The 22,436-nt window shown below is 49.8% G+C and overlaps 1 protein-coding gene across 3 annotated transcripts in view; it reads right to left on the bottom strand.

Annotated features, from left to right (window-relative positions):
- The window catches only part of ftcd (formimidoyltransferase cyclodeaminase), a 230,332-nt gene that overhangs the window by 186,650 nt on the left and 21,246 nt on the right, over positions 1-22,436 (bottom strand). For all 3 annotated transcript variants that reach the window (XM_085985366.1, XM_085985365.1, XM_085985367.1), the window contains exon 3: positions 3,073-3,256. In XM_085985366.1, the coding sequence (XP_085841492.1) occupies positions 3,073-3,256 (184 nt within the window). The remainder of the gene's footprint in view (positions 1-3,072; positions 3,257-22,436) is intronic.

Raw genomic sequence — 22,436 nt, 5'->3', positions numbered from 1 at the left:
GTGAAGCCCTGACCTTGGCTGCACTGCCTCCCATGGTTGAATAGCCCTTACAGTGTGTAAAGTGCTGAATGTACGTGTGAGTTTCATGAAAGGCCCATAGGTGTTGGATGAGGGCTGGGCATTGGGGCTTTCAGGACCCTTTGGCCATAAAGTGAGGTGCACATGCAGGGATGAAGAGGATACTGAAAAGGGTACTCACCCTGACGACCCGAGTGAGGTCGTTGAACTTCTTCCTGCATTACACAGGAGTCCTAGGCACCATGCTGCTGGAGGTCACTCTGTGAGCCACCTCCCTCCAAGCTTTGCGATAGACGGTGGGCAGCGGCCTCCTGCCACTGTCTGGAAACAGGATAGATTGCCTGCGCTCCACCGCGCCAACCAGAACCTGCAGGGCCCCCTCACTGAACCGCTGCGCTCACTCCCTGGCCCCCACCATGGTCCTAGGCGTTAGAATGTGGCAGCAGGTCTGTCCAGGCCGAGAATCAGGGCTCCGATGTGTAGGGTGTGGCTGCAATCCAAGATCGACCCTCCCCTTTAAGAGTTGACCGGCGCCAGCGTGTCTGCGTGCAATCACTAACTGGCTGCACCTGCGCTGCGCTCGCCCTCGGTGGTAGCGCCTCGCTTCTCCAGCTTAGCGCCTTAGGACAGTCGTGCAGCACCTGTTTTAGCACTCCAAGCACCTCCTGGGGCGAAGCAGGTCAATTTAGCAGTAGGTGGCGATAATTTGCGCCGGGCGCTAAATTTCGCGGCCACTCGAGTATAACGCCCCAAACGTGGCGATACTGAATTTCTCCCCCAAGATGTCTCAAAGCAGCCCCCTGTAAGAGCCCACTAGTAACATTCTCCCAGGCTGATGACAATCCCTGTGCCACCACCCTCTGGCTTCTATTGGTCAGCCAGTTGTGTATCCATTGTAAATTATTTCTGCATTTCCAGCTTTCTGAAGTGAAATCAGGAACTGGCGTAAGATAGCCTACTCTTATCTAAGAGGAGATTTTAAGTCACACTGCCCAGCGGGAATGTGACACCAACAGCCCAGAAATCGCAGTGATGTACTTACTGCCCTGTCCTGGCGCCCGCCACCTGTTTGAGGCAGGACCCTCATTCAAATATGCTAGTTGAGGGTCCTTGGACATACAAATTGGAATTGAAACTAACCCAAAGAATGAAATGCCCCATATCCATATATATTCAACAACGGCCATTCAACCTTATTCTCAAGTCAAGTCTCATGCTAGACAGAGGAATTCTTTATTATGGAAATAACGTCACCCTCAACGTTTCGTCTGTCTTCAACTGTGCAATTAGATACAAAGTTAGTCGGCGAGCATCGCAATCATAAGGAGTGACTGCCCCCAAACAGTTGCCAGTCCAAGCCTTCTGGCCCTCCTCCCCCTCATACTGGGTCCCATTCTCAAAGCAATCCTTGCTCCCACTGTATTTCCTGAACATTTCCTTACAGCTCTCCAAAGTACTGCACCATCAAAATGAGAACATGGGAACTGCAAGATGTAGAAAGACCACGGCCCACCTAGTTCGCCTTCTACCATCCTGGTAGTTTCATGCTACAATGATAAGGAATAGTTCTGGGTAGATATGGAGTGCCTGGTCAGAGTCTGTTTTCAGCTGTGATGCATTCTGACCAATGCTGCCTGCACTAGGAGCACTTTGTTGGGCTTTTGCGAAACTATTACAAAGCTCTCAGATCAGACCCTCCTTTACTCTGCTCTGAGGGGTTACATGAGGCTTTATAATGCACGGGTTAGATCTCACTCCAAGTACTTCGTACAGTTCTTCTCACCATGCTTCAAAGGGGACAAACATGCATTGGAGAGGTTAAAGAAAACAGCAGCAATACATCCCAAGTGTAATGGGGATGAGCTATGAGGAAAGACTAGAAAAGCTTAATTTTTAAAGCTTTGAATGAAGGTTTTTTTTTCTTTTTTCTATTCATTCCTAGGATGTGGCCATTTCTGGCAAGGCCAGCATTTATTGCCCATCCCTCGTTGCCCTTGAGAAGGTGGTGGTGAGCCGCCTTCTTGAACCGCTGCAGTCCGTGTGGTGAAGGTACTCCCACAGTGCTGTTAGGGAGGGAGTTCCAGGATTTTGACCCAGCGACGATGAAGGAATGGCCGATATATTTCCAAGTCAGGATGGTGTGTGACTTGGAGGGGAACTTGGAGGTGATGGTGTTCCTTTAGTGGTATTCCTTTGAGGTATGCCGTATAAATGGTATAGATGGGGAGAGTTCAAATGCAGTTGGACGTTAAGCTGGGTGATTACTGTCAGGATGAATATTAATGGACTAATCAGCCTCTTCTTGCCCTTGGCTCTAGAGTGAACTGGTACATTTTCCTTGTTGCTCAGATACTCAACAGGAAACCATGGGGTTGTATTGGTTTTACCTTAGAATAACTTGTCTAAGTCATTTCCCAGCAAAACACCAGCCCAGAACACGAGCAGATCTTGTGTTGCCTGAAGGTTGCAGTAGTGCACATTTACTGCTCGAAATTTGGGGCCACTTGGTGCTCAAGTCACAGCCATTCTGAACTAAGCTCATCTGCCATCTGGGCCCTGCAAATGGAACTGTTTAAATCCATACTTCCACTGGACCTATAGGGTGCCTATCCCAAATCTCTTCCAGATAGCAGTCTAAGTGAGAGTACAGGTCAATATATTCATCAATGTTTTGTCGAGGGCCACAATTCTGAGCTGTGGCATGTTCAGAGGCCACTACTCCCACTGAGCTACCATTAGGTAACTACATTGTTCTTCATTTTTGTGAAAGGTTTTTGTTAAAACATCACACACTAGTGTGTGCACAGACACATCAGAGTTGGCAGGCTGTGAATTTAGGCCCACTGATCCATGGAACAGGTCTGCTGAGGGGCACAGATGGGAGAGAGGGGTGAGCCCCTGTCTCCTGGGCTGTATTGAAAACACCGCTGCAGATCCATAGAACCCCACAATTGGAGCTCCGTCTCTGTTTTGGCATTGATGTACTGTGCTCACCAATAAAGCAGACCTCAAAGTTTGTCTAATCTCCTCTCAACAAGCCACCCACTACCTCACCTTTGTGTGTCGCCATGTCAATGAGTTGAAAGGCCACCTCTGCAGCATTCAATGCCCCGTTCACTGCAGCCTCTGGAGAACCAACGAATGTATAAACAGTCCGATTGGTGGAGGGGCCGGGATCCACGTCCAATAGTGAGCAGCCATCAGTCCGTGAAATGGCATCAGCAATGGCATCAATAACCTGCCGGTGAGAATTCATGAGGCCCATTTATTCAGAGGCACAGGGAGAAACATTTGCAGGTAAGACAGTGCACAAACAATGGAGAACATTCAAACAGGAGATGATTAGTATACAAACTAGGCATACTCCCCCAAGAAATCAAGGGGATGCAGTAAAAGCTGGAGCTCCTTAGATGAGTAGAATCATAGAATAGTATCATACAGCACAGAAGGAAGGCATTCGGCCCATCATGTCTGTGCCGACTCTTTGAAAGAGCTATCCAATTAGTCCCACTGCCCTGCTGTTTCCCCATAGCCCTGCAAATTTTTCCCCTTCAAGTATTTATCCAATTTCCTTTTGAAATTTGCTTTTGAATCTGCTTCCACCGCCCTTTACTGCATTCCAGATCATAACAACTCACTATGTTAAAAAAATTCTCCTCTTGTTGCCTGTGGTTCTTTTGCCAATTATCTTAAATCCGTGCTCTCTGGTTACCGACCCTCCTGCCACTGGAAACAGTTTCTCCCTATCTACTGTATTAAAACCCCTTATAATTTTGAACACCTCTATTAAATCTCCCCTTAGCCTTCTCTGCTTTAAGGCAAGCTTCTCTCACCATGTAACTGAAGTCCTCTATTCCTGGTATCATGTTGATAAATTTTAAATAATGTACAAAATGAGTGGAGAAATTAAAATTAAAATGAGACTTAGAAAGAGACATATGCCATACCTAGGGCTAAACATCAAAAGGAAATCAAGCACATATAGACAATATAGAAAAGCAAAAATAATTAGACAAATATGAAGGAAGACTGGAAGGGAATGACATGAGAAGTAGTGAAAGGATTTTAATTGTGCACTGTCTTGAAGGAATGGCAGAAATACCAAATGAATATTTTGCCATGGTTTTCACACAAGTGGGAAGCTAACTTGATAAAGATATGGTTTTATAAATACTGGTATAGATAACCAAAACAAAGACATAATACTAAGCCTATACCTATACCAGATCATTGATTGAGCAGTTGTCACAAATTTCACGGGGCCACACGAGAAACTCTCTTAGATTCAGCGTCACTTCTCAGACCACAGCCTCCTGCATCTTCACTGCTCAATATCTAGTTAAATAATAACACGCCAGGAATTGTAACATACACCTCTTCTTTCACGTGCCCTTTGTGTTCTCCTGTCACTAAGGAAGTCAGGCTGAAAAGCATTCTGGTGAGATGAGGCTCGATTATAAATCAACAAATTGGTTTATTTTACATGTAATATATGAATGAATAATATACAGTTTCCAGTGAGATGCATCTATATAGCTTTTCTTAAATTACATTAGTGACTGCATTTTAAAATCTACTTCATTGACTGTAAAGCGCTGAGGTGGAGAAAGGTAGTATACAAATGCAAATAATTCTTCTTATTTCCTACCATTGCACATACCATTAAAAAATGCCACTATTCTGGGCAAAATTCATGCATACATTAGCTGCCCCTAAGCTAACTGGTTTTGAGTTCCTTGATTACAAGCCACACACTTTCATAGCTCAGCCTGAAATCTTTTCTTCTTGCTCTAACAGCTTAGAGAAAGTGATTTATCTGTGCTTCTGTGCTTCATTCTGATAGGTGAGAGAGAGAGCTCTCCAGAGAAAATAACAAATCAGGAAGATACTCTGGTCCTTCCCCCATCTCTGTGTCAAGGATTGGTCTGCTGAGCTCTGTCCAGTCCTCTGGCATCCCTCCCAAATCCAAGGAGGATTGAAAGATTGTGGTCAGAGCCTCTGCTATCTCCACCCTATCTTCCTTCAGCAGCCTAGGATGCATCCCATCAGGACTGGGTGACTTGTTAATTTTGAGTGATGCCAACCTATTTAGTACCTCCTTTCTATCTTTTTTATCCTATCCAATATCTCTACCCACCTCCTCCCCCCGCTACTGCAACATTAACTTCATCCTCTTCTTTTGTGAAGACAGATGCAAAGAATCATTCATGCCCTCTGCCTTCACAAGATTTTCTTTTTTGTCTCTAATCAGCCCCACCATTTTTGGGATCCCTTTATGTTACCTGCTAAACCTTTCTCACACTCTCTCTCTGCCCTTCTTATTTCCTTTATCAATTCCCCTCTGCACTCTCTGTATTCTGTCTGTTTTTTGATTGTATTCTGTACCTGACATTTGTCATAAACCTCCATTTCCTGTTTTATTCTAACCTCTATTTCCTTTGTCATCTAGGGAGCTCTAGCTTTGGATACCCCATCTTTCCTCCTTATGGGAATATGCTTGGTTTATACCCAAACTATTTCCTCCTTGAAGGACTGCCATTGCTCATTTACAGTTTTCCTGGCCAATCTATGTCTCCAATTCACCTGTGCTAGATCCCTTCTCAAATCACTGAAATTGGCTCTCTTCCAGTTGGACATTTACTCGGTTGATTTTTTTTGTCGCTTTCCATAACTGCTTTAAACCTAATTATATTATGATCACTATTACCCAGATGTTCTTCCACTGAAACACCCTCCACTTACCCCACTTCATTCCCAGAACTAGATCCAGCACTGCTTCCTTCCTCATTGGGCTCAAAACAGACTGATCAAGGAAGTTCTCCTGTACACATTTTAGGAATTCTTTACTCTCCTTGCCCTTTACACTGTTTTCTCCCCCCAGTGTATATTAGGGTAATTGAAGTCACCTACTTTTACTGCTCTATTATTTTTACATTTCTCTGAAATTAGTCTACAGATTTGCTCCTCTATCTCCTTCTCACTATTTGGGGGTCTATAGTAAACACCCTGCAATGCAATGGCTCCTTAACTCTAGCCAAATAGATTCAGTCTTTGAACCATCTAGTATATTGTCCCTCTGTAGAACTGTAATATTATCCTTGATCAATACTGCCAACCTCTCTCCTGTATTTGTTCCTTCCCTATACCTCTTGTAGACAATTTGTAGCCAGGAATGTTTAGTTCCCATTCCTGCCTAAGTATAAGCCAGGTCTTTGTTACAGCCACTATATCATCACCCCATGTGGCAACTTGCACCTGTAGCTCGTCAACCTTATTTGTAACATTCCAAAAATGTTATGACAGCATTTAGAATATTGGCCTAGAAATTCATTATAGCCACTTTTGGGGCGGTAAAGTCGGGCGGCCACTAAAGTTTGCGCCCGGCGCAAATTCGAGGCCACTTCCCCGATATTCATTAGCTTCGCCCTAAGAGTTTGCTCGAGCGCTAAAACTGGCGATGCACGGCTCTCTTTAGGCGCTAAGCCGGCGGCCCGGGCGCTAACACCGGAAGGTGGGCGCAGGGCAGGTGCGGCGAGCTGCTGATTGACGGCAGACACTCTGGCTCCGGTGAGCTCTTAAAGGGGGAGGGTGGATTTGGTTTTTTGAAAGGCCGAGACTGCTGTATTTGTGTTGTTGGGGAGGGCTTCTCTCCATCAGTTTGTTATGTGGTACCGGCACAACACCACCACCACCAACAACAACAACAACTCCTCCTCCTCCTCCTCCTCCACAAGAAGGAGTGTTGCAAAACGGCTGCCTTATCTACTGCAGGAGTGCCCTTTAATTTGCGCTCCCCGCGGCCCGCCTCGGCTGTGTACCGTTCCACTTCACAGTCGTTAGGGCCGGCCAGCGCACAATGGGGCGGTGCGAGTGAAGTTCCGGTTCCGGGCGCACAAAGGGCGTTGCACGACGAAATGACGTCATGATCTGCGCGCGCAGCAGGGCGCGCTAAGACTTTGCACCGGCGCTAAATGTCTACTGAAGTTGGGGCGAGGCGCAGATCGCGCTGCGCCCGGGCGCTAAGCGCCTAGCGCTCGAGATCTACTCCTCCTAAGGCGCTAACGGCTGGCGCGCCCAACTGAATTTCTAGGCCATTGTGTCTAGTTTTAGACATCCTTCTTTAAGAAGCATGGAGAGGGTACAGAAGAGATTTACCAGGATGATACTACCCTTTAGTTATGAGGAGATACTGGAGAAAGTGCTTTTTTTTTCACTAGAATAGAAAAAGTGAAGAGGACAATTCAAAATTATGAGGGGTTTTGTAAGGTGAATTGCAAATATCTATTTCCACTGGTAAGTGAGTTGGCGACTAGAGAGGATTTTTTTCATGTAGAGGATTATTAGGACTTTTGCCCTACCAGAAACAATGGTGAAACAGAATCCATCATGGCTTTTAAAAGGGAAATGGAAAAATAATTGCAAAATACATTTTTTAAAGGGCATGGGGAAAAGGTTGGGGAATGGAACTAAGAGAGCTGGCACAAGCATGATGGGCCAAATGGTCTCCTTCTATACTGTGAAATTCTGTGATCCTATGGCACCAAGCATTTGGATATAGTGTTTAGTTTACAGAAGTATACAACTGTTAACAGATCTATCAAGTCTAACTCATTTGGATTAAGAGTTCTGATGAAAGGTCACCGACCTGAAACGTTAACTCTGTTTCTCTCTCCACAGATGCTGCCTGACCTGCTGAGTGTTTCCAGCATTTTCTGTTTTTATTTCAGATTTTTCTTTCGGATTATGAGTTGTTTATTTGGATAGGGACATTTGAGAGGCTGAATGGCTTTTCTCTGCTGTGACTTTTCTTATGACTTTATTTTGGTTTAAATGTATCACCTATTTTGATATATCTCACCCTTAAAGATAAACACGTTTCCAAATGGATGGGAAATCACAGTGGAAGCCTGAATTCCCGATATGCCTTCCCAGTGGGTGAAGGTCCACACCAGCAGTTCAAGTTCATAAATCACCCTGCTGTTTAAATGTGCTTGAATCTGTGCTACTCTTTTTGAACATAAATCACGCTCGAACAGTTCTCTGCTGTTGACGGCTGTCCCTCAAAATGCAAACGCACCAATTAACTGAGCGGGACTCTGTTTCCAACACACTCCAAAATGGAAGCTCCCAAAGGAAGGGAGAAATCTCGGGGTGGGAGGGAGGGGAGTGCTGGGCGTGGGGAGAGAGCTGAGATGTTCCTCTTATACATGGGCTAGCAGACAGGGTTACAATGCTGGCTAGCTCCAACACCTTGATGACAATTTTCATAAACACCTCTAACAAACTGAAAGTTGCACGTATTACTCTCTGCTTTAGTGTAGCTCAGGTCTAACAGTATCCCCAACCACTGTAAACTGATCACTGGAGAGCATGCCTAATGTCATTACATCTCCTGGCAATCCAGGAGATACAACAGGCCAAAAATTCGGCTCCCTAGCCTGATTTTTCGTTGCTACGGGTGCGGTTTTGTGACACTTCTGGTGCGTGCTGCACTGAATGCCATCTTGGTGAGGGCGTTAACGTCGGTGCTGGGTGCGTGCGCCTAGTGCTCCTGCGAAGTGCTACCCCAGTGGCTGCAGCATGGCTGGTGGAAGGCTGCTGACTTTCAGTGCGGGAGACTGCAGATGCCCTTGCAGGACGACCTCGAGCAGCTCTAGGCCTAGAAGGCCCGGCTGCGGACTGCACCGTCTCGGCATGGGCGGCAGCGGTCTGGGCTGGCTGGCTGACAGGCAGCAGCAAGGGCACTGGCGGAGCGGCAGTGGTGAGAGGACGAAAGCTGTCAGCCTGAGAAAGGACAGCAGGTTCCTGTTCCATGGATCCACAGCCACTCCCCCGGGGCTGTTGGAGGACAAATTGCTGGTCCCTGCAAGATCCATTCCACACTGGTAAACGCAATCACAATGGCAGCAGTCTGAGCTTGCGTGGCAGCACTCAGACGTTGGGTGGCTTCTGCTTGTGCTACAGTGGAAGCTGAGACATCGGCCATCAGACTGCATCATGGTTGGGTCTACAAGTGTGCTAATGGATCTGCCCGCCTCTTGCACGCTGGAAAGGATGGGCTCCAAGATCCAAAGCCCTGTGCAAGGTTGGTGCTGGAATCCTCCATGCTCCTTGACATTGCACTCAGGCTTTCTGGCAGGCCTGCCAATGCACCAAACATTTCATTGTGCAGACCCATCAGCGTTCTTCTGTAGGCCGCCCCATCAAAGTCTTCATCTGAGTCCTGTGCAGCAGAACCCATGTGAGACCTCACCCTCTGGGGAGCTGGCACCTGAGCTACCCTTTCCCCCTGTAATGGCTGCAGCCCACTTGTGCCCGGTGACTCACCACGCTCAGATCCCACCTCTAAAAGCTATCCTCTAAACTTCGCACAGTGCCAGTATCTGAGCTGGTGGCTGCGTGTGTCAGATCGAGTGATGGTGTTTCTTCTTCATCATCACTCTCCTCTCCCTCTTCTTCTTGCACCACTGGCTGAGCAGGCTGGATTTTTCTGGTCTCTGAAATGAGAAAGTCACAAGGGTAGGGTTGTGGTGAGGGGAGGGGGGGAAAGCAAGATGTGCAAGCTTACACCATCGGCAGCTTGTAAATCAGGAGAGATTGTGGGATGTGAGAAGGAGGATTAGGTATGAGGATACCGTCATCTTGGATTACTTCAGCCCCACCACTGGCTACGGGCTCAGCCGTGCCCCTGCCAAGAATGGCCAGCACCGTCTCCTCCATGGGGATAAAATTATGCAGGTACACCTGTGTCCCTTCGGCTAGCCCCTGATGGCTCTGATTGTGAGCCACCTTGTTCTGCATGAGAGCGGGAAGTGTCAGTGAGTGTGGTGTAATGTGTTTGGGTGATGTGCCTATCATGGTTGAATAGTTGACAGTGTGTGCAAGCTGTGAGATGTGGGTGTGAGGCATGCAGCAGTGGTAAGTGTATGAAGGTGAGGTGAATCTATTAATGTAAGGTGTGAGTCGTGATTGATGGAGATTGTTGGTAGGTGAGTGATGGGAGTGTGGTGCATTGAGCAGTGTGTGAGGCTAGTGTTGCAGATGGTGGGATATGGCATTTGAAGATGCATTCACTGACCTTGGTCACTCATGTGAGGTCATTAAACTTCTTCCTGCACTGTTTCCAGGTCCTCGGGGCTACACTGCTGCCATTGACAGCTATGGTTATCTGCGCCCATTACCGATTTTGCCTGGAGGGCCTCCTAGTCCCCTGTGGAAACAGGACCTATCTCCTCTTATCCACCTCCTGCATCAAGGCCTCCAGTGTTACGTCTGAGAACTTAGGTGCATGCTCTCTCCTCTGTTGTACCATCATTAGTTGTTGTTCTTGCACACCCAGCCAGTTCAATGAGCTGCTGCAGGCAGAGTGCACCTCCCCTTTAAGAGGTGCAGACTGCCTTTAAGCAGCACAGGCTAGCTTTAATTGGTGCTAGCCCTGCACAAACTTGGGTCCCCCTGCTGAGTGTTCAGCCACTCAGCAGTGTGTTCAGCGCTGGGCTGAACACCGCGATCATGAAAATGAGCAGGCAGCACAAAGTTCGCATGCTGCCTGCGTTCCTCTGAACAGGTGCGGGGTGACCACGCATCACGATCTACGTGCCCCTTTTCGGGGGGCTAACGAATTTATAGGCCAACATATTGACAAGGACTAGCCTAGACTAACTACTGACCAGATTTATCTACAAATAAAAGAAGCAGACGCATAGGTAAAATACCACAGAGCCTATGGTCATTGACATCACGTACAACTGGAGTGACTGTTTAAAGAGTCTGTAGCTCACCCGGTGACCGTCGTATTTTATTTCCTGAATTTCTACCAGACAACCATTAGCAATGACACATTAGTCTGGTCCATCACACCAAAAGCAAATCAATTGACAAGAGATGTCAGAGGAATAGTTAACAGCGATGAAGGTTATTTCTATTGTAGCCAGTCAGCTGTTTAATTATTCACAGAACAAAGGGAAATTGATAATTGATTAAAAACAATGCAGAGACACAGGTGGTTAATTCTATTTTAATACCCAGCTACTTAAAATGATATAAAAACAAAGACAAAAGCTGCTTTGCTCAGATGGTTCCAGGGAGAGGCTGCCACTCAGTGCGGGGGGAGGGGGCAAGAATATGTGGAAAAACATCGACTTACGTGATTGAGTGAATAAGTTCCTATTTTTAAAAGATGATTAATTTGTGTGTGTCAGGATAATATCCTGTGCACGTGGCTCCTCTTAGACTTTGCACGACCTTGTTTTCCGCTGGGCTTTGGTAAATAACAGATTAATCCTAGGAGAATGGACTTGTGCCTGTTTATTTATCCTTATCCTCTTACTTTCGCAATGGCTGCCACCTAGGTCAGTGGTCAGGAAAGGGAGTGGGGGAAGGGGGACCAATGGAGTCTGGAGAGGATCATGGTCGGGTGGGGGGGGCGGGTCTGGAGTAACCATGAGGGTTTCCCCACAGTGGTCTGGGGGTTAATATTGCAGTCCAGGCCCCAGGACATCATCTGGATCCGATGGGCTGGACTTTGATACTGGAGGCGTGCAGGAGTCGGGACTACAACTTTTGGGGTTGTAGTTCTGCCTCCATCGAGTTGTGGCCAACCCACTCGATTTTCATTTGATTGACCTTGTTGAGCCCGCCCAGCGGGCTCAGCAGGCCAATTAAGGGCCACCCGGCAACAGGTGATGTCACAGATTGACATTTCATCTGTCAAGAGCTTTTGACAGATGAAATATCAGCACTTGACAGCTCTTTGAAGCTGTCAAAACACTGACAATCTGTACTCTAAGTTAATTCCTTCCTCTCAGGCTGATTTAGAGATCTCTCTAGAACAGAAAGCTGAATGCTGCAACTTTTGACAGCTCGCGGCCATTCTGCTTTCTGTGCCGGTGAGATGAGGGACTCCCGAGACCTGAAGGAAGACTGTAAAGGTAAGTCAAGGTAAGTAAAACTTCTTTAAACACTTTATACACACACCAAACACACTTACCTCTGCACTCATGCACCCATCACTCACCTGAACACCAGACATCTCGACCCCTCCAAGCCCTTCAGCCCGACGGTCCGCCTCGCTAACTTGGCGTGGTTTGGAGCCGTCGGGAATCCCACACTTTAGGAATAAAAATAGGGATTAGGCCAAAAACTGCCTGTTAACAGACAGTTAATTGGCACTAATCCCCTTCCTGCCTCGGGGAGGCGGCTCCCAGCACAGGTCGGGTATCCGCCTCCTTTGAAACTGGCATGGAGGCGGGTTGGGGGCGGGATGGGTTCATGCCCCCCCGATTTTGCGATTTTAACCCCCCACACGCCTCCAATCCCGCCTCCACAGCCCAATGAAAATCCTGCCCGATGTGTCTATTTAAACAAGGACCCCACTGGTTTCAGGCAGATATCCTTGGCGCCAGCAATTTAACATTGCAGTCAGCCAGATCAGAGCAGCTGGCGAGTCTCCCACTCCATCTTAACTGACCCCCCTGCCCGGTCTCCCCTGAGCAGGTTGAAATTCTGTCCCCCCTCTAGGTGCCTGAATCTGATTGGAACAACTGATAACACCACACTGCTTATCCTGTATTACAAGACGGTTGAGATTTATTATATGCTAGCTGGAGTGCCCGGCGGTGCCGAGGGAACTCAAGAACCCTGTGCCAGACAGAGAGAGAGGGGGGGAAGGAGAGAGGGGGGGAAGGAGAGAGAGAGCGAGGGAAGGAGAGAGAGAGAGGGATGGAGAGAGAGAGGGAAGGAGAGACAGAGGGAAGGAGAGAGAGACAGAGAGCGAAGGAGAGAGAGAGGGAATGAGAGAGAGACAGAGAGAGAGGGAGAGAGCGGGAGAGAGAGACAGAGACAGAGGGAAGGAGAGAGAGACAGAGAGGGAAGGAGAGAGAGAGGGAAGGAGAGAAAGGGGAAAGGGGTGGTGGAAAGGGGTGGGTGGAAAGGGGTGGGGGGAAAGGGGTGGGTTGGAAAGGGGTGGGGGGGAAGAAGGGGTGGGGGGAAGAAGAGGTGGGGGGAAGAAGGGGTGGGGGGAAGAAGGGGTGGGGGGATGGGGGGTGGGGGGGAAGGGGGGGTGGGGGGAGGGGGTGGGGGAAGAGGTGGGGGGAAGAAGGGGTGGGGGAAGGGGGGAAAGGGGGGGTGGGAAGGGGAAGGGGGGAAGGAAAGGGGGTGTGGGGGGAAGGGGGTGTGGGGGAAGGAGGGGGAAAGGGGGGGAAAGGGAGGGGGGGAGCCAGCAGACCCTCTCCCCTCTGCCAGTGTTGAGAGTTGTGCTGCCGGCGGTTGGAGAAGGCTGGGCCCCGGGGCCTCGGGCACTCGCACTGACATGGCCCAGCTGAGCCCAGCGCCCCGGGCAGCCCGAGCTCCGCAGCCGCCGTTCGGCCGCAGGCCACAAAGCACCCGAGCCCAGTGCTGGCGATGGCTCCGCGGAGCTCCGTACCGCCCCGCCATCCTTTACAAAGATGGCGGCGGTGGCTACGCTCGGCTCAGTCCCGCCCCGCCAGCCTTTACAAAGATGGCGGCGATCGCGGGCCGCTTGTTGAGCGGGACGGGAGCTACTTAGCTCGGGCGTGGCTGGGGAGGAGAGGCCGAGGCTGCGAGGCCTGCAGGCGGGGTAACCCTGGAAGGTTGCGGCGCCCGGCGGAGGTAGCGAGTCAAGCGGAAAAAAAAGGGTGAAAGGTAGGAAAATTAATGAGGTTAGAGAAAATATTTACAAATTAATTAACTTTTTTTTAAAAACAATTTAATTGTGTTTTAAAAGCAACTTTTTTTTTGCTGGAAATCTATATTTGAAAATAAACACGCAGAAAGTGGGAAAAATAAATGAACAGTTAGGAATAAAGATGGCGGCCACTCACCTCAGCTCAGAAGGATTAGGCCCGCCCACACACACAATGAAACGCCCCCCGTGACGCACCGATTGGTCAACCATCAGGTTAATCCCCTGTACGATTGGCCAACCATCACGTCACTCAACGCTAATGAGCGGAATGTTGCCATTTTTTGAAACTTTTTTGTATACTGTCTGAACAATTTTTGTCTGACCAAAAAGTAAATATGCCTATTAGACTCCCCTAATGATAAGCTTTCTTTTGATATAACATGTGTGTAGGTACGCTCTATAACTTTTGATTGTATAGACGGACAGACAGACAAACAGACAGAAAGACAGAAAGACAAACAGACAGAAAGACAGACGGACCAACCGTTTTATATATATATAGACTAGCTGGGGGTGCCCGGCGGTGCCGAGGCTTTTTTGAGGGCATGTTGTTGTTGGAAGAGAGAGAGAGCGAGTTGGGGGGAAGAGAGAGAGCGACTGGGGGAAGAGAGAGAGCGACTAGGGGAAGAGAGAGAACAAGAGACGGGGGGAGTGAGCGCGACTGGGGGGGAAGAGAGAGAGCGACGGGGGAAGAGAGCGAGAGACTGGGGGGGAAGAGAGAGAGCGAGAGATGGGGGGGAAGAGAGAGAGCGAGAGACGGGGGAAGAGAGAGCGAGAGACTGGGGGGAAGAGAGAGAGCGAGAGACTGGGGGGAAGAGAGAGAGCGAGAGACTGGGGGGAAGAGAGAGAGCGAGAGACTGGGGGGGAAGAGAGAGAGCGACTGGGGGGAAGGGGGAGGAAGGGAAGGGGAGAAGGGGAAGGGGGAGGAAGGGAAGGGGGAGGAAGGGAAGGGGAGGAAGGGAAGGGGGAGGAAGGGAAGGGGGAGGAAGGGGGAGGGGAAGGGGGGAGGGAAGGGGGGAGGGGGAGGGAGGGAAGGGGGGAGCAGGAGGGGGGAGAGGGGAGGGGGGAGGGAAGGGGGGGTAGGGAAGGGAGGGGGGAGAAGGTGGGGGAGGGAGGAGAGGGGGAGAGAGGGGAGGATGAGAGGGCAGGCAGAGGGAAGGAGAGAGAGAGAGGGAAGGAGAGAGAGAGAGAGAGGGAAGGAGAGAGAGAGGGAAGGAGAGAGAGAGAGAGGGAAGGAGAGAGAGAGAGAGGGAAGGAGAGAGAGAGCAGATTGGGAGTGTGAGAGAGAGATTGGGAGTGTGAGAGAGAGAGAGATTGGGAGTGTGAGAGAGAGAGAGATTGGGAGTGAGAGAGAGAGATTGGGAGTGAGAGAGAGAGAGATTGGGAGTGTGAGAGAGAGAGAGATTGGGAGTGTGAGAGAGAGAGAGATTGGGAGTGTGAGAGAGAGGGATTGGGAGTGTGAGAGAGAGGGATTGGGAGTGTGAGAGAGAGAGATTGGGAGTGTGAGAGAGAGAGATTGGGAGTGTGAGAGAGAGGGGTTGGGAGTGTGAGAGAGAGAGATTGGGAGTGTGAGAGAGAGAGATTGGGAGTGTGAGAGAGAGAGAGATTGGGAGTGTGAGAGAGAGAGAGATTGGGAGTGAGAGAGAGAGAGAGATTGGGAGTGTGAGAGAGAGAGATTGGGAGTGAGAGAGAGAGAGAGATTGGGAGTGTGAGAGAGAGAGATTGGGAGTGTGAGAGAGAGAGATTGGGAGTGTGAGAGAGAGAGATTGGGAGTGTGAGAGAGAGAGAGACTGGGAGTGTGAGAGAGAGAGATTGGGAGTGTGAGAGAGAGAGATTGGGAGTGTGAGAGAGAGGGATTGGGAGTGTGAGAGAGAGGGATTGGGAGTGTGAGAGAGAGAGATTGGGAGTGTGAGAGAGAGAGAGAGATTGGGAGTGTGAGAGAGAGAGATTGGTAGTGTGAGAGAGAGAGATTGGGAGTGTGAGAGAGAGAGATTGGGAGTGTGAGAGAGAGAGATTGGGAGCGTGAGAGAGAGAGGGATTGGGAGTGTGAGAGACTGGGAGTGTGAGAGAGACAGAGAGAGATTGGGAGTGTGAGAGAGAGAGAGATTGGGAGTGAGAGAGAGAGAGAGATTGGGAGTGAGAGAGAGAGAGAGATTGGGAGTGTGAGAGAGAGAGAGATTGGGAGTGTGAGAGAGAGAGAGATTGGGAGTGTGAGAGAGAGAGAGATTGGGAGTGTGAGAGAGAGAGAGATTGGGAGTGTGAGAGAGAGAGAGATTGGGAGTGTGAGAGAGAGAGAGATTGGGAGTGAGAGAGAGAGACTGGAGTGTGGGAGTGAGAGAGAGAGAGAGAGACTGGGAGTGTGTGAGAGAGAGAGAGACTGGGAGTGTGAGAGAGAGAGAGAGAGATTGGGAGTGTGAGAGAGAGAGAGATTGGGAGTGAGAGAGAGAGAGAGATTGGGAGTGTGAGAGAGAGAGAGATTGGGAGTGTGAGAGAGAGAGAGATTGGGAGTGTGAGAGAGAGACTGGGAGTGAGAGAGAGAGAGAGACTGGGAGTGTGAGAGAGAGAGAGACTGGGAGTGTGAGAAGGAGAGATTGGGAGTGTGAGAGAGAGAGAGAGATTGGGAGTGTGAGAGAGATTGGGAGTGTGAGAGAGAGAGAGATTGGGAGTGTGAGAGAGAGATTGGGAGTGTGAGAGAGAGCGAGATTGGGAGTGAGAGAGAGAGAGATTGGGAGTGTGAGAGAGAGAGAGATTGGGAGTGTGAGAGAGAGAGAGATTGGGAGTGTGAGAGAGAGAGAGATTGGGAGTGTGAGAGAGAGAGAGATTGGAGTGAGAGAGAGAGACTGGGAGTGTGGGAGTGAGAGAGAGAGAGAGAGACTGGGAGTGTGTGAGAGAGAGAGAGAGAGAGACTGGGAGTGTGAGAGAGAGAGAGAGAGATTGGGAGTGTGAGAGAGAGAGAGATTGGGAGTGAGAGAGAGAGAGAGATTGGGAGTGTGAGAGAGAGAGAGATTGGGAGTGTGAGAGAGAGAGAGATTGGGAGTGTGAGAGAGAGACTGGGAGTGAGAGAGAGAGAGAGACTGGGAGTGTGAGAGAGAGAGAGACTGGGAGTGTGAGAAGGAGAGATTGGGAGTGTGAGAGAGAGAGAGAGATTGGGAGTGTGAGAGAGATTGGGAGTGTGAGAGAGAGAGAGATTGGGAGTGTGAGAGAGAGATTGGGAGTGTGAGAGAGAGCGAGATTGGGAGTGAGAGAGAGAGAGATTGGGAGTGTGAGAGAGAGAGAGATTGGGAGTGTGAGAGAGAGAGAGATTGGGAGTGTGAGAGAGAGAGAGATTGGGAGTGTGAGAGAGAGAGAGATTGGGAGTGAGAGAGAGAGACTGGGAGTGTGGGAGTGAGAGAGAGAGAGAGACTGGGAGTGTGAGAGAGACAGAGAGAGATTGGGAGTGTGAGAGAGAGAGAGATTGGGAGTGAGAGAGAGAGAGAGATTGGGAGTGTGAGAGAGAGAGAGATTGGGAGTGTGAGAGAGAGAGAGATTGGGAGTGTGAGAGAGAGAGAGATTGGGAGTGTGAGAGAGAGAGAGATTGGGAGTGAGAGAGAGAGAGAGATTGGGAGTGTGAGAGAGAGAGACTGGGAGTGTGAGAGAGAGAGAGATTGGGAGTGTGAGAGAGAGAGAGATTGGGAGTGTGAGAGAGAGAGAGATTGGGAGTGTGAGAGAGAGAGAGATTGGGAGTGTGAGAGAGAGAGAGATTGGGAGTGAGAGAGAGAGACTGGGAGTGTGGGAGTGAGAGAGAGAGAGAGAGACTGGGAGTGTGTGAGAGAGAGAGAGAGAGAGAGAGAGACTGGGAGTGTGAGAGAGACAGAGAGAGATTGGGAGTGTGAGAGAGAGAGAGATTGGGATTGAGAGAGAGAGAGAGATTGGGAGTGTGAGAGAGAGAGAGATTGGGAGTGTGAGAGAGAGACTGGGAGTGAGAGAGAGAGAGAGACTGGGAGTGTGAGAGAGAGAGAGACTGGGAGTGTGAGAAGGAGAGATTGGGAGTGTGAAAGAGAGAGAGAGATTGGGAGTGTGAAAGAGATTGAGAGTGTGAGAGAGAGAGAGATTGGGAGTGTGAGAGATAGATTGGGAGTGTGAGAGAGAGCGAGATTGGGAGTGAGAGAGAGAGAGATTGGGAGTGTGAGAGAGAGAGAGATTGGGAGTGTGAGAGAGAGAGAGATTGGGAGTGTGAGAGAGAGAGATTGGGAGTGTGAGAGAGAGAGAGAGAGAGACTGGGAGTGTGGGAGTGAGAGAGAGAGAGAGACTGGGAGTGTGAGAGAGACAGAGAGAGATTGGGAGTGAGAGAGAGAGAGAGATTGGGAGTGTGAGAGAGAGAGAGATTGGGAGTGTGAGAGAGAGAGAGATTGGGAGTGTGAGAGAGAGAGAGATTGGGAGTGAGAGAGAGAGAGAGATTGGGAGTGTGAGAGAGAGACAGAGATTGGGAGTGTGAGAGAGAGAGAGATTGGGAGTGTGAGAGAGAGAGAGATTGGGAGTGTGAGAGAGAGAGAGACTGGGAGTGTGAGAGAGAGGGAGATTGGGAGTGTGAGAGAGAGAGAGATTGGGAGTGTGAGAGAGAGAGAGATTGGGAGTGTGAGAGAGAGAGATTGGGAGTGTGAGAGAGAGAGAGATTGGGAGTGTGAGAGAGAGAGAGATTGGAGTGTGAGAGAGAGAGACTGGGCCATCGCGGTCGCTCACCTGATGGCTTTGGGTCGGGCTCTCGGGCGGGGCTGTTGACGCCGCGGGGAGTTTCTGTGCGCGGCAGCTCCCGGCACGGCCCGCCGCGGCCGGTGACCTGGTGGCTATGGGTCGGGCTCTGGGGCGGGGCTGTTGATGCTGCGGGGAAGTTTTGTGCGCGGCAGCTCCCGGCACGGCCCGCCGTGGCCGGTGACCCGGTGGCTTTGGGTCGGGCTCTGGGGCGGGGCTGTTGACGCCGCGGGGAAGTTTTGTGTGCGGCGGCTCCCGGCACGGCCCGCAACTCAAAGCCCAGGATTCCCGGGCTGCTAGGCCGCGCCCGGCGCCGGCACAGCCGCTCGAAATGGCCGTCAAAGTAGGCGAGCCTCCGGGCGAAGGGCAGTGGATCACTTCATTTCCTACTGTTGCTAAATACAATTTAAAACTCAAATAAATTGTTATTTTCCTTAGTTCCCTAACACACAGAAAGTGTGGGTAAAAAATTGTGAAGAATCAAGATGGCGGCCACTCACCTCGGTTCAGAATGATAAGGCCCGCCCACACACGCGTCAACCGTCAGGTCACTGAACTGTAGGATTGGTCAATCGTCAAGTCACTCAACACTCAACTGTAGGATGGCCCGCCCGCACGCGCAATGAACCCGCCCCCGTGACGCAGCGATTGGTCAACCGTCGGTCGGCCAACTGTCAGGTCACTCGACCGCACGATTTGTCAACCTTCACGTCACTCAATGCTAATGAGCAAATGAGCGGAACTTTTCCCATTTAATGAGCGGAATTTTGAACGTTTTTTGGATACCGTGGGCACGATTTTTGTCTGACGGAAAAGTAAATATGCCTATGACCGGTCCGTAATCGTAAGCTTTCTTTTGATGTGATGCGCGTGTAGGTACGCTCTATAACTTTCGAGCGTATAGAGAACAGACAGACAGACAGACATAGTCTTTTATATATATAGAAAGATAGATAGATAGATATAAACAGGCTCAAACCCAGTGTACAACATTGAGTTATAAAGTCTGCCATTTGACCTTTAGAGCTTGGGATTGAATTCAGTCCGGAGCGGTGGCATGAATAACTTCTATCCGAATTTGGCAGGTTTCAGCTCCACCCGCCCATAGCTCAAACTGCACAGAGTTCAGTGTGGTCTGAGAACAGATTAGTAACTGCGTAAAGTGATCTGGAAAAAGCTGTGTGACTGGGTAACCACCCAAAGCTTTGTGATAGGGCGACCAGGGCTTTCTGAGGGGATAACAGGGAGAAATCAAAGGGTGTGAGGGTGGGCACAGATGCTACAACTTAGCGCCGGGTCTTTGGGTGGTGAAATTTGAAGCTTACCCATCAGTCAGACAGGCTAACATCCACAGCAACAGCAGCAAACCTCACTAACGTACAGGCCCATAAACTTACCGAAAGCAGAGTTTGCAACGTTCATTCCCAGCACAAGCGGGAAAGTTAAGATCTGCCCACTTTACGGCCCATCCCAGTGAAGGCCAGCTGCTGCCTCAGCTCAGCAACACTTCCGCAGTCTGATCAAAATAAAGAACTCTCCAAGTGAGGGGAGAGGGAGCATCCCAACTCAACTCACTGGGAATCTTCATAACACCATGAAGCTACAAATCAAGCACCCAACATCCTAGTATCACCAGTCTAGTTCATGTACACCCTCAGCTATCTCTGCATTTCAGTCAAAACCTCAGCTGAGCAGACCTCAAGCACTGGTCAAGCACAATTCTCCATTTCAGACTACTGGGAGTGTTTGATGGGACAGTGTAGAGGTAGCTTTACTCTGTATCTAACCCGTTCTGTACCTCCCCTGGGAGTGTTTGATGTGACAGTGTAGAGGGAGCTTTACTCTGTATCTAACCCGTACTGTACCTGCCCTGGGAGTGTTTGCTGAGACAGTGTAGAGGAAGCTTTACTCTGTACTGAACCCGTGCTGTACCTGCCCTGGGAGTGTTTGATGGGACAGCGTGGAGGGAGCTTTACTCTGTATCTAACCCGTTCTGTACATCCTCTGCGAGTGTTTGATGCGACAGTGTAGAGGGAGCTTTACTCTGTATCTAACCCGTACTGTACCTGCCCTGGGAGTGTTTGCTGAGACAGTGTAGAGGAAGCTTTACTCTGAACCGAACCCGTGCTGTACCTGCCCTGGGAGTGTTTGATGGGACAGTGTAGAGGGTGCTTTACTCTGGATCTAACCCATGCTGTACCTGCCCTGGGAGTGTTTGATGGGACAATGTAGAGGGAGCTTTACTCTGTATCTAACCCGTGCTGTACCTGCCCTGGGAGTGTTTGATGGGACAGTGTAGAGGGAGCTTTACTCTGTATCTAACCCGTTCTGTACCTGCCCTGGGAGTGTTTGATGGGACAGTGCAGAGGGAGCTTTACTCTGTATCTAACCTGTGCTGTACCTGCCCTGGGAGTGTTTGATGGGACAGTGCAGAGGGAGCTTTACTATGTATCTAACCCGTGCTGTACCTGCCCTAGGAGTGTTTGATGGGACAGTGGAGAGGGAGCTTTACTCTGTATCTAACCCGTGCTGTACCTGCCCTGGGAGTGTTTGATGGGACAGTGTAGAGGGAGCTTTACTCTGTATCTAACCCGTTCTGTACCTGCCCTGGGAGTGTTTGATGGGACAGTGCAGAGGGAGCTTTACTCTGTATCTAACCCGTGATGTACCTGCCCTGGGAGTGTTTGATGGGACAGTGCAGAGGGAGCTTTACTCTGTATCTAACCCGTGCTGTACCTGCCCTTGGGGTGTTTGATGGGACAGTACAGAGGGAGCTTTACTCTATATCTAACCCGTTCTGTACCTGCCCTGGGAGTGTTTGATGGGACAGTGTAGAGGGGTCTTTACTCTGTATCTAACCCGTGCTGTACCTGCCCTGGGGGTGTTTGATGGGACAGTGTAGAGGGGTCTTTACTCTGTATTTAACCCCGTGCTGTACCTGCCCTGGGAGTGTTTGATGGGACAGTGTAGAGGGAGCTTTACTCTGTATCTAACCCGTGCTGTACCTGCCCTGGGGGTGTTTGATGGGACAGTGTAGAGGGAGCTTTACTCTGTATCTAACCCGTGCTGTACCTGCCCTGGGGGTGTTTGATGGGACAGTGTAGAGGGAGCTTTACTCTGTATTTAACCCCGTGCTGTACCTGCCCTGGGAGTGTTTGATGGGACAGTGCAGAGGGGGCTTTACTCTGTATCTAACCCGTGCTGTACCTGCCCGGGGAGTGTTTGATGGGACAGTGCAGAGGGAGCTTTACTCTGTATCTAACCCGCACTGTTAGATCTTGCAATACACCCATCCTCATGTATCAGCATTTTTCTTCAATTCCACTTTTCACTCCTGCTTTCCTCAAGGCACTAAGAAGGACATTGGTGAGATTGGGATTCGGAGGCAGATTGGGAGTCGGAGGTGAGTTTGGGAGTCGAAGGTGAGATTGGGAGTCGGAGGTGAGATTGGGAGTCGGAGGTGAGATTGGGAGTCGGAGGTGAGATTGGGATTCGGAGGCAGATTGGGAGTCGGAGGTGAGATTGGGAGTCGGAGGTGAGATTGGGATTCGGAGGCAGATTGGGAGTCGGAGGTGAGATTGGGAGTCGGAGGTGAGATTGGGAGTCGGAGGTGAGATTGGGAGTCGGAGGTGAGATTGGGAGTCGGAGGTGAGATTGGGAGTCGGAGGTGAGATTGGGAGTCGGAGGTGAGATTGGGAGTCGGAGGTGAGATTGCTGATATTCAATGGAAGGGTGACACCAATTATCGATCAAAAAGGAGATCTTCTTGTGGAGGCAGAGAGCATGGCTGAGGTTCTAAATGAGGACTTTGCATCGGTCTTCTCTAAAGAAGGAGATGCTGCCAATGTAGCAGTAAAGAAGGAGGCAATAGTGAGATTAGATAGGATAAAAATAGATAATGAGGAGATACTGAAAAGGTTGGCAGCGCTCAAAGTAGAAAAGTCATCGGTCTGGATGGGATGTCTCCTGAGTTTCTGAGAGAAGT

This window comes from Somniosus microcephalus, chromosome 4 (genome assembly GCF_052327205.1).
Source record: "Somniosus microcephalus isolate GS21.2 chromosome 4, FLI_Smic_1.0, whole genome shotgun sequence".
In the NCBI taxonomy this organism is placed as follows: Eukaryota; Metazoa; Chordata; class Chondrichthyes; order Squaliformes; family Somniosidae; genus Somniosus; species Somniosus microcephalus.
Note: the sequence above shows the minus strand (reverse complement) of the source record. Positions and strands in the feature narration are given on the sequence as shown.